Genomic DNA, 11820 nt, shown 5'->3' with positions numbered 1-11820 from the left:
GAATTTACCTACCAGCTCTAGCAGCTTTCCTGGAGATTCCACCCGACCTGCCACATAGATGACAGGTCACCTAAGAACAGGCAGTTTTGCTGCTTCCCTCCGAACCCAAATGCCTCTTATTCCCTCTTCGTCCGGTACCATACAGACTGGAACCTGCATGGGGACATTGCACCCCTCCTCCTCCTCCATGGAGGGGGGGGCGCACCCTTGCTCCATGCACAGGTAAGGAGGCATGTACCCCAGAGAAATGAAAGCACAGATCCACACAAAAGTCTGTACATGACTATTCATAGTTGCTTTATTTGTTACCTCCGAACACTGGAAACAACCCACAACCCAGATGTTCATCAACAGGTGAATGGATCTATTGCAGGATATTCATCCCAATACCAGTAACAAACCAGAATGAACTACTGAAACCTGCAATAATGAGGATGGACCTCAAAATAATTATGCTGAGTGAAAGAAATGAGACAAAAAAAGATATATACTGGATAATGCATTTATGTAAAATTACTGAAAATGCAAAGTGATCTATGGAGGCAGAAAGCAGATCAGTGGTGGCCTGGGGATGAAGGTGACGGGTGGGTATCCACCATGACCATGGGCATCGTTTTGTCAGTGTAGGCAAATGTCAAAACTTATCAACCTGTACGTTTTAAATATGCAGTTACTACATATCAACTATATCTCAATAAAGCTGTTTAGAAATGGCATAAAAATTTTAGGAGAATGTTAATGCCACAAAACATTGTTAAAATAATACACACATGATAGAAGAAACAACTTCACAGCAATGCTGTTATACCATAAACACACAATCAGCAAAGTCTAGCAGGGTGTGGAGAATGCCTCAAAATAAAAGCAGCAAAAGCCACTGGGTATTATGCTATGTTGGCAAATTGAATTTAAATTTTAAAAATTAAAAAATTAACAAAATTTCTAAAAAGCAGCTAAAGCCCTCATCATCACAGAATCAAAAGTTGGAGTTATTCTTGATTTTGATACCTAGACAAAGAGCAGATTTTTTAAGTACAGAAGAACTTCAACTACAGCAGAAGTGACTCTGGTTAGCCACTGGGACCCCCCATTTTTGGAGGCATCACTGCCAACCTGTCAGAGGCTTTCCAAATCCGGGAGCCAGGAGCCAGGTGAGCAGGGCTCCTGGGGACGGGGAAGAGGGATGTGTCAGGCACAGCAGCCCCTCCTCCTCTTCTCTGCTCCATCCCTGCCTCCTTCACTGTGCACTGGTGGTCACCCAGCAATCCCACCACTAGGCACGCATCTTTAGGAGAGGAAAGCAAGACGACAAGGACACAGTCGCATCCCCACACTCACTGCAGCCAAGACATGGAAACAGCAAAACATCCACACACAGACAGATAAATAAAATGTGGTTCATTCACACACATACCCCCATCACAGCCTGGCATGCACACATGACAACTATGTGTGGTAACAGGGATAACCAACCTTATTTTGTGCTGATTTCACAGGACATATGTGCCTCAAATCACTGTACACTTTCACAGTGTTATGTGTGGATCCCATCTTATCAAGCTGGGAAGAAGGAAGAACATGAGCGATCCCTCAACAGGCTCACTCGTCCTGAGCTCTGAGCTCAGGCGTGGTCAGGGATGGCCACTCTCTGGTCCAAGGAGACACCTGCTGGGGAAAGTGCCAAGACACAGGGCTCCCGGGCACACCTACGGGCCCCATGCTGGCTCTGCCACCTCTGGAGAACCCATAGGCCCTCAGGTTGTCCCCGGGTCAGTGCAAATGAGAACACCCACTGCCTTGTGGCAAACAGCAACCCTGAAAACATGGGGCTTGAACTACCACCGGGACTGTGGTTGCTGGGCCAGCACGTGAGGGCTCCAAGTCCAGTCAATACTTTCTGACCCATTCTTTGTTTTATTAATTCTTAAAATTCTTAAAGTGCCTGGGTGGCTCAGTGGGTGAAGCACTGCCTTCAGCTCAGGTTGCGATCCTGGGGTCCTGGGATCCAGCCCCAGGTCTGAGGTTGGGGGTGGAGGCAGTCCCTGCTCAGCAGGGAGTCTGCTTTTCCCTTTCCTTCCCTAGGAGCTCCTTCTCTCTAACAAATAAAACCCATAAATAAGTAAATAAATAAATAGATAGATAGATAGATAGATAGATAGATAGATAGATAGATAGATAGCTTGCTTTAATTTTTAAATAGAATATATATTTAAAGCATATCACATGGTATCCGGGTCCTGACAGGCACTTAGTAATGGTCACTCATTCCTGCTGTCACCAGGCCAGGCAGTGGGGCTCAATCCTCAGGAGCCGTTACTCTATGGGACAGACAGACATGTACCGCAAGGTGCCAGGAACCTGAAGGCCATGTCAAGGGACACCTTGGACCTTCAAGAGAAGGCTGGGGGCAGCCCGGTGGCTCAGCAGTTTGGCGCCGCCTTCGGCCCGGGGCCTGATCCTGGCGACCCGGGATCGAGTCCCACATCGGGCTCCCTGGATGGAGCCTGCTTCTCCCTCTGCCTGTGTCTCTGCCTCTCTCTCTCTCTCTGTGTCTCTCATGAATAAATAAATAAAATCTTAAAAAAAAAAGAGAGAGAGAGAGAGAGAGAGAAGGCTGGGACTTCATAACACCCCAGGGCTGGCATATACAGGTGAGTACCGCCCACGCACCCCCCAGGCACAGCCACTGCTGCATGGAAACCACACCCCTGGAGCTGGACCCGCTGCACCTGCCTCTGAACAGTGCCATCACAGAAATGACCAAAATCACTGGGGCCACGTCTGGTGATCACAGCGGTAAACTCTTTAGGTCACAACCTGGATCGAGTGGAAAGCAGTCGGGGTCAGGGCAGGGGTGGCTCGTGACCTCTGCCAGCACCACTGAGAGGAGCCCCTAAGAGCTGAGTCTCCATGTGGAACAAGCCCCAGGAGCATCCAAGCTGGTGCCAGCTCAGCACCAGATGGGCAACAGAGCCTCCTGGGGCATGAGAATCGCATCCTGCAGACCATGATTATGCACACATCAACTTGCGTGGGAGCATGCCCTCTCCCAGCACCCACTGAGCCAGCACACCTCTGGGAGCCACGGTCACAACTGCCAGAGAGACACAGCCAGCCATCAGGGAGTTCACCTTCCAAGGAGAAATAGAAGGGGACAAGGAGGAGCCCATGGTGCCAGGCACCCACAAGAGCCAGGGAGGAGGTCTGGGCGGGAACATCACAGGTCAGTTAGCAGGGACATAGGAGTGAGGAGGAAGAGGGCAGAGAGCTGGGTGCTCAGCGAGGTCTGGGATGGTCAGGAGTCAGGTGGCACCAACACACCCTCTAATCCTGAGCAGGTGGCCTTCCCTTTCTGAGCTCTTGGCACCTGCTAAGTGCAGATGAAAGGACTCTCCTCAGGAAGCCAGGGTGATGCAGCTAGTCAAGCGACCACTTGGGTTTCCACTTCTTGGTTTCCACTCAGGTCATGATCTCAGGGTCATGACATTGAGCCCTGTGTTGGACTCGGCATCCAGCACGGAGTCTGCTTGAGATTCTCTCTCTCTCCCTCTGCCCCTCCCCACATTCGCTCTTAAAATAAAAAAATTTTTTTAAAACAATAAAATAAAATAAATAAAAGGGATCAAATCCAAAGCCCCCTATGGGAACGCTGAGGCTGGATGCACTAATATGACCTGCCCAGGGCCACACAATGGCTATGAGGAGTCCATTGATCTCTAGGTGCCTGGCATCTATGATAACTTGGTCCCTCTGGGTGCTTGCTGGTGGCACTCTCTATGGAACACAGAGCCTCTGGTGGAGCCCTCCAAGAAGACGAGACTCTCAGACCCCCATTCTGCCTCCCACACAGACCCTTTGCCTGCATGGCCCAAGCCCAGGTGGAGACAGCCCCGGCCCTTCTGAACGCATGCTGGCTATGCTGGCATCCGGGAAATGAGAGACCAGCTCTGAGCGTGTGCTCCAAGGTGGTTTATTAGTACACAAAGGAGCCCTGGGCTGAGCGCATCCAGACAGGGAAGCCAGGCTGCACAGGCTCACAGGCCTGGCACCATGGACAAAGGTCAAGCACAGCCAGTTCACCCCCCTTTTGCCCTCTAGTCTCCTCCTAAAGATGCAGGACTGTCCTCTGTACAAAGAAATGAGGTCCCTGGGGGTGTCTTGACTTGTCTGATGTCTGCCAGGCCCCCAGAAACCTAGACCCAGGCCCTCTGTCTTTCCCCCGCCTTAGAGACCAAAGTCAGCAGAGGCAGGGAGGCCCCAGTGCTCACAGGACCTGGAGCTACAGTCTGGAGCGGACAAACACTACCAGCTTCTCCAACTGCTCTTCCAGGCGCTGCTCATCCCCATGGTTCTCAATGACCCAGTCAAAGGCCCCAAAGTTGTCCAGACCACACTCGGACTCAGCATCGTCCACCCCTGTACAGGAAGCATGGGAAGGTCAGGGCCCGTCCATCTGGGCAGACACTGGGCATGGAGGCCTGCTGGCCCCACATGAGCTTGCCCCCTTTGCCCCCAGAGAGCCACCTGAGACCCCCTAGAGTGTCTACCAACTTTGCTCTTCCTTGGCCACTGGCTACAGAGAGTGGTTGGCTCTTTGGAAACCACAGAGAACCCAGCAGGGCCACCTATCTCCATTTTATGTGAAGCTGGGGTGTGGACTCCATGCCCACATCTCTGACTCAGTCCTCTGGGGATACAGCATGAGCTATTCCACCCGCCTGTCTGCAGAGCAGGTTCACTGACCGTAGGGTGAGATCATTCGCCCTGCAGCAAATCCCCAGGGGACAGCAGCTGGACAGAGGGGTGCCTGCTGGACCTGCACTTCCCCAGGTCCCAGGACCTCAGGCATGAAAGAAGCCATGGGGCAGGTCCCAGGCTTGCACCACGGATGCTGCACACAGTCATTCTGTTCATCAAACAGGCCTGCCCTCTGACCCACCAGGCTGGCAAGCAGAGGTGAAGGACCAAGGGGTAGGTCCCATTGGCCTAGAGAGGATAGCCCAGGGAAGGGCCCCAGGCTAAAGTCATGGAGCTGTGAGCCCCAAGGACACCCACCCCCATCCCACTCGTCTCTGACGTGGGGGCAGTCCGGAGCCCCCGGCCGCATCCCTTCTATAACCCCTCACTCACTGCCCCAGAGCCAGCTAGGAATAGAATAGAAGACTTGAAGCGTGGGAGTGGGTGGCCTTGGTCTACCATCGGGTGGCCGGCCCGAGTGCCAAGCCTCAAGGACAATGGCCACGCCCAGCTCACCTGTGGTGAACACCCAGCCCCGCTGCTGTCGGCTCTGCTCCGAGGCTACCACACGGACGGTCTGTGTCAGAGCCCCAAAGGCCTCCCGGAACCACTGGATGTCCGACACCCTCCGTGTGTCACTCACCAGCTGCAGGGGAGAGACACAGGCAGGTGACCAATAGGACACAGTGCTGGGGGACAGGGTCATGGGGGTGGCAGGAGACCCGGCCCCACTCCAAATAAGCAGGGACACAGGGTTGGGAGGGGCTACAGAACCCAGACAGGTGTCGCCCCTTCCCCACTTTCACCCACTGTCCCTGCCCCTTGCAGGAGGCCACTCGGCCCACACATTCTCCGCCATAGACATGCCATGTTCTGGAGTCACTGCTGAGCTGAAGAGGTCGCAGGATCTGGGGTCAGATCAGCAGGTCCAACATAATTACTTTACAGATGAACAAACCGAGGCCCGAAACAAAGATGCTCTAACTGGTCCCTGCTCCCCAGCACTTTTTTTTTTTTAGAATTTTTTTTAATTTATTTATTTATTCATTCAGAGAGAGCCGAGAGAGAGAGGCAGAGACACAGGCAGAGGGAGAAGCTGGCTCCATGCAGGAAGCCAGATATGGGACTCGATCCCGGGGCCTCCAGGATCACACCCTGGGCTGCAGGCGGCGCCAAACCACTGCGCCACCGGGACTGCCCTCCCCAGCACTTTTTAAAATTTAAGTCTGATTTTGTCAGGTCACTGCCCTAAACTTCTCAAAGGCCTCCCATCATTCTAAGACAACCCAAAGCCCACCCCGTTTACAAGGTCCTGCATGATCTAGCACCTACTTCCCACCAGATTCCCACGTTCACTCCCCCTCAGCCAGCTGGCCTTCTCAGGGACATACACAGGCCAGGCTCTCTGATTGGGTGCCATCTCCTCTGGTGTTCCTCCTAAGGGAGGCCTTCCCTCCCACCCCAACCCCTTCCTGTCTCTGTGCATCCCCTGCAGCCTGTGCAGATCCCACCATGTCCCCGCATCCCCTTCGCCTCCGGGAAGACCTGCGCCCTGGCCTCTGCTTTCTCTCCTGTGCACCCCCCCCCCCCAGCCATGTCTGTCCCCTCCAATGAGCTGGCCTGCTAGCAACAGCCTCTCCTCTTGCCCAGACACAGTTGGTCCTGATACCCACATCAGACAGCACCCCCGTCCTCCCCAGAGCCCTTGTCTGTTTTGCAACTTGGTAGTGATCCCCACCCACAAGCTATTTGTTTAGGGCCTAATTCCCTCCAGCCAGTTATAATGTAATCACCCTGATTACAATGTTTGCACTGGGGTGCGCCCAAATCACTGGGAGCCGGGCCAGGTGCAAGGAGAGAACACCAGCTGCCTCAAGGAGGTAGGAGAGGAGTAGGTGCCATGGGAGCAACAGACAGCAACCATCACTTAGAGCTCGGGTATCAGGGAAGGCTTCCTTGTGGAGGCACCACATAAGTAAGCCAGGCAGGCTGGAGTGCACCCAGTAGAGGGAGAGAAGGGACATCTCCGGCAGGCGGAACACGCAGGCCGGCCCTGACTCCAGAAGGAGTGTAACTTGGGGCACAGAGAGGAGGCTGATGTCGCTACAGCCTGAGGACTAGGGAGGCCAACGGAGCAGCAGGACCAGATTATTCAGGCCTAGAGGTTTGCGCTAAGCATTTCAATGTGGTCCAACAGAACAAGGGACAAAGGTGCTCCATGGAGGAGTAACTCGTCTTGTTCTTCAAAGGTCGTTCTGGCTACCTGTAGTGAAGGGACCACAGGGGCGGAGAGCCGACACCCCGGCCAGAGCAGGAGACGTTGGTGAGATTCAGCAGGACAGGAAGGCAGTGGAGATGTGGATGGAGAGAGCTGCCATAGAGCCCACTCACCCAGACAGGGTGGAAGACGCCCTCTACAACCTTCCTGCAGAAGAAGCCGGGGTCGGCCTGGCGCTTCTCCTCCCCCCAGCGGATCATGTCCCTCCGAAAGGCCTCCTTGTAGGCGCTGGCATCCAGGAGTCTCTGGAAATCCAAGTCGTGCTCCTGCCCAAAGCACACAGAGTCTGCACCGCCAGCAGCCAACCTCGGGTCTCTCCTGAAACAGAAGGCTTTCTCCGCCGCCACCCAGCCCACCCCCAGGGCAGGGGGTCCCAATGCAAGGACCAAGAGGCTGCCACCAGGACCATGTCTGTAGGGAAACGGGGCTAGAAACTAAAAAAACCCCAAAAGGCAGGAGATGGAAGAAAAGACTGGGGTAATCCAGAAATTGCTTCGGTTTGTCTTGAAAATGTGTGATGTGGTTTTTCTCCTTTGCAACAGCCTTACCTTCCAAATTATTTCTGGCTTAAACTAATCCTGAAATTAGTTTGCATCCCCTGGGCACAGGCTTAGCCTTTAACCAAAGTGGGAAACCTAAAAGCAGGGCAGGCTGTGTCCTCCCCAACCCCCCGGGCATCATCTGTCCCAGGCTCCCCCCACCCCCCACCCCTAAGTCCCTGGCACCTCTGGAAACAGAATCACTCCATCCATCTGGACACAAGGGACTGCTCAGACCACCCTGGCTGGCCTTCCCTCCACCAGGGACACTGACTGCAAGACAGGCCCTCGACGGGGACCCCAGGGCAAGAAGGGGGCAGGTTCCAGCTCCTCTACTAATTCACTGCAGGTAGACCTTCTTGGACTGTTTCTTCATCTGCAAACTGAAGGGCCAGACCACACAGGTCAAGTCACCTTCCTGTGCCCTGCTCCTAGGATAAGGCCAGCAGCCACTTCGTTTGTAAACTAGTTTCCACCTACTCTTAACACAGGTGAAAAGCAGCCACCAGGAGCATTACGTTCTGCTTTTCAATTATATTTCCCATCATGATTTTTTGTTTTTGGTGGGGTTTTTTTTTTAATATTTTATTTATTTATTTATTTATTAATGAGAGACAGAGAGAGAGAGAGAGAGAGAATGGCAGAGACACAGGCAGAGGGAGAAGCAGGCTCCATGCAGGGAGCCTGACGCAGGACTTGATCCCAGGTCTCCAGAATCAGGCCTTGGACTGAAGGTGGCACTAAACCACTGAGCCACCCAGGCTGCCCGATGTTTTTTTTTTTTTTTTTTTTTTTTTTTTTTTTTTTTAAATAGGCTCCACACCCAACGTGGGGCTTGAACTCACAACCCTGACATCAAGAGTTGCAGGCTCTATCCACTAAGCCAGCCAGGCATCCAGGATTTGTTTTTGAAATGGGAGTGGGAGATGTAGTGGTAGGCTGGCCTATCAGAGTTACCTATTGAGGTTTTAAAAATGCAAACTCCTGGGGCGTCTGGGTGGCTCAGGTCATGATCCTGGGATCCAGGGATGGAGCCCCATTTTGGGCTCCCTACTCAGTGAGAAGTCCGCTTCTCCCTCTCCCTCTGCCCCCCACCATCCACTTGTGTGCATTCTCTCCCTCTTATTCTATCTCAAATAAATTTAAAAAATCTTTGAAACAAAAAATGCAAACTCCTACCCAACTCCCACACCAGCCTGGCTCATCAGTTTGGAGTGGGGGCTGATCTAGGAATTCTGCAGGTAGATCAGAGATTTTCTAACTGCTCCATGGAGCCCTGGGGTTCTTGGAAGGACCCAGGCCCCCATGGGTAGGCTGAGCACCTCCCCCTCCACCCCTCCTTCCATCAGAGTCCCTCCCAATCTGTCTACTGGATACAAGGAACTTCTCCATCCAACTTCACCGGGGAAACGTTCCTACTAAAAAATTTTTTAAATGACTGCACCTGTTATCCCCAGGACCCGCCCCGGCTGCCATGCTACAAATGGGTCTGTTTAGCTGGTGGGAGAAGACTGAATGGTATAGCGGCATACTGCCCATGGATATGGGACTGATGCGTGGAAGGGGGAAGACAAATTCATTCTGTGTGGCCCCAGAAGGCCAGACCCAGGCCAACTGACCAAGGGGCCATGAGCACAGGTACCCGAACCGATGCACCCAGAAGCAAGGACAGAAATGTAAGCAATGAATGCTTCACACAGTATGGGAAGCTGGTCTCACCCTCCAGGCTCTCTATCTGAAACCCAGGGCTTTAAGAGGTCCCGTTTATTTTTCTACAATCCTTTTTTTAAATCTGCATAGTTCAAAATTCAAAAGATACATATTGTTGACAGTGAAAAAGCTCTCTCCCACCACTGCTCCCTGGAGGCATCCAAGGACACAGTCCTGCTATCCTGCCCTGGCTTCACACATCCCGAGCACCAGGAATAGTGAACACCATGCCAGTACCCCCACAAATTCTTACTATATGGCTGAGTAGATAAGCAAATATATTTACAGTTTTTCTCCATTTTTATACAAATGTAGCATTCCGTGTGCACCTTTCTACAAATCTTGCTTTTTCCACTTAACAATGTACACTGACAACCCAAGTGATTACATTTCTAAAGGAAGAATTCCAGATTGTTACTAATAACTTGGGCCTCAGAGCTGACAACTCACATCTACACCCTTTCCTGGACATGATTTCTTGTACACACTCTAGGGGAGTGGCCTGAAGTGAGTGATGACAATGGGAAACCAGCTTAGGGTGAAAATGCCCCCCAAAGGTGGAGCCACAGAATATGGAGAGCTGTCCACCCCCTGCCAACAGTGGTCGTAAAGACCCTGCAGCCTATAAGCTGGCTCCTCACCCACCAGATGCACCAGAGCACCACCTACCTTAGCATACTGTTCCTTGAGTGGACCAGAGAGCCGGAGGACAGCACAGACATCGGCGCCAAGTCTACACGACAGGGAGAGCCAAACCCACTTAGCCCAGTTTTCACGCCCCTGGTTGACATACAGGGAACTGAAGTCCCCCCCCCCCTTTTTTTTTTTCCTTTCCTAGGTTCCATGCCTCCCATAAGCCTTGAACTCATGATCCTGAGATGAAGTCAGAATCCCAGGCGCTAATGACTGAACCAGCCAGGCACCCCAATGAAGTCCTGCCTCTGCTAGGGGTATCCATGGAACTTCATCACACTCATCCTTCCTGATTCTAATTCCTCACCTAGAAAGTGGGGAGAGTACTTTCTGTCCTCTCTCCTACAAGATTATTACAAAACTGGAATGTGAAAGACTCCTGAAATCAACAAGTAAAACCAATAAAATTATGATTACAGTAGTGCACGTCCGTCCCAGACCATGTTCTGGACGGAGTAGTTACTGCTGGGCCCCTGGACTAAACCTCTCACAGCCAGAGCATCTGGGTCTCAATGGACATGATCATCACACATAAATCATCCTTCTGTTCCCCTGTTCAGTGTAGCCCAGCCACAGGTGGGGTGCTGCATGTAAATGTGGGTAACACAGTCCTAAGACACAGGGCTCCTGCCCTGCCTTTGAGATGCTCCCAGATGCTCCTCAATCCTGACGCATGAGACAGGCACTCCACCATTCAGACAAGAACCGGAGGTTGAGAACTGACGCTCACAAAACAACACTGCAGGTATTGACGCCAATTCGGGTAAAATACAAATAACAGCCACCGTTTAGCTCCTGTATCTTTACTAGACAAGAACTGTTCTAAGCTCTTAAGGTGCATGACTCCTGCAATCCCTACAAGCAGCCTATCATTCCCCTAATTTCACAGATGACAAAACTGAGATGCCCTCGGGTAAGAATCTTGCGCAAGATCAAAAACGAGTAGGTGGGGGAGTCAGGCTGTGACCCCAGGTGCAACTGCACGGGCCGTGCCTCTGGCCACTATCTGGCTCCCCGTGTTTGGGGGCACAAGGTGGCGGGTCCCTGGGGTGAGTTCGGGGAGACCTCAGCCTGGGCCGCCCAGCTCGTCTAGCCCCTCGCCCCGGCCCGGCAGAGCTACTCCCCCCACAGCACCTCGCTGGGGCCAGGGACAGGGCGGAGTAGGGCGCAGCGCACTCACTTCGGGGAGCCAGACAAAAGCGGAATCTGGTTTCCTCAACTGAAAAGGCGCTCCTGCCCAGCCCCCCTACCCGGCGCCTGGCGAGGGAGCTCTGGGACCCGGTGGGCTCCCGGCCGGCACGTCCCTCCCCGCCTCCTCCCCCGAAGTCGGCCGCCCCGCAGCAGTCCGCGCTCCGGACGCCCGCGGACCCCACCCCGAGCCGCGCGCGCCCCGCCCCGCGGACACCTGCTCCGCAGCGCCTCGGCCACGAAGTCCTTCCCGGACTTCCTCTTCCCGCTGACCAGCAGCACCAGGCACGGGGCGCCTCCCCGCGGGGCCATGCGTCAGCCACCCAGCTGCAGACCCCACTCCCGCCCGCGTTGGCACCGCGACCACACCCGCGCAGCCGCAGAAGGGCCCTCCGCGGTCACGCCCGCCGCCTCCGCACGCCGACGGGGGACGTGGCTCCGCCCGTGGGTCGCGCTGCCCAAGGCAGCCGGCAGGAACGGCCCGGCCCCGCCCAGAGCCTGACGTCACCAGGACAGAACCATTCTCCTTCTGGGGGGGGTGACGTCTTGAAATGCCCCGAGGTGAGCCTCACGCTGCGTGCCACCCAACCCTGCAAACATTAGGGGGACCACGCTGAATAGGTCTTCAAGCCTGCGCCGCCGTGTGCGCACTGAAGCGCACGTGCTCAAGCGACG

At 53.8% G+C, this 11820-nt stretch overlaps 1 protein-coding gene across 3 annotated transcripts; it reads right to left on the bottom strand.

Moving 5' to 3' along the window:
- Nucleotides 1–3954: 3954 nt before the first annotated feature.
- PMVK (phosphomevalonate kinase) lies at nucleotides 3955–11554 on the bottom strand. 3 transcript variants are annotated; one of them, XM_055324270.1, is made up of 5 exons: nucleotides 11363–11554; nucleotides 9934–9997; nucleotides 7129–7281; nucleotides 5254–5383; nucleotides 3955–4416 (listed from the first exon to the last, which is right to left on the bottom strand). In XM_055324270.1, exons 1-5 carry the CDS (start codon nucleotides 11455–11457, stop codon nucleotides 4280–4282), a joined length of 579 nt encoding a protein of 192 aa, XP_055180245.1. In that variant the 5' UTR covers nucleotides 11458–11554; the 3' UTR covers nucleotides 3955–4279. The 3 variants fall into 3 exon arrangements, with proteins under 3 accessions (XP_055180245.1, XP_055180246.1, XP_055180247.1); XM_055324271.1 differs by having other exon boundaries at nucleotides 7129–7333; nucleotides 11363–11497; XM_055324272.1 differs by lacking the exon at nucleotides 11363–11554 and adding an exon at nucleotides 7741–7937 and having other exon boundaries at nucleotides 9934–9996.
- Nucleotides 11555–11820: the final 266 nt, after the last annotated feature.

Source organism: Nyctereutes procyonoides, unplaced genomic scaffold (assembly GCF_905146905.1).
Source record: "Nyctereutes procyonoides isolate TBG_1078 unplaced genomic scaffold, NYPRO_anot_genome, whole genome shotgun sequence".
NCBI classification, from domain to species: domain Eukaryota; kingdom Metazoa; phylum Chordata; class Mammalia; order Carnivora; family Canidae; genus Nyctereutes; species Nyctereutes procyonoides.
This window is presented reverse-complemented; position numbering and strand designations above follow the sequence as displayed.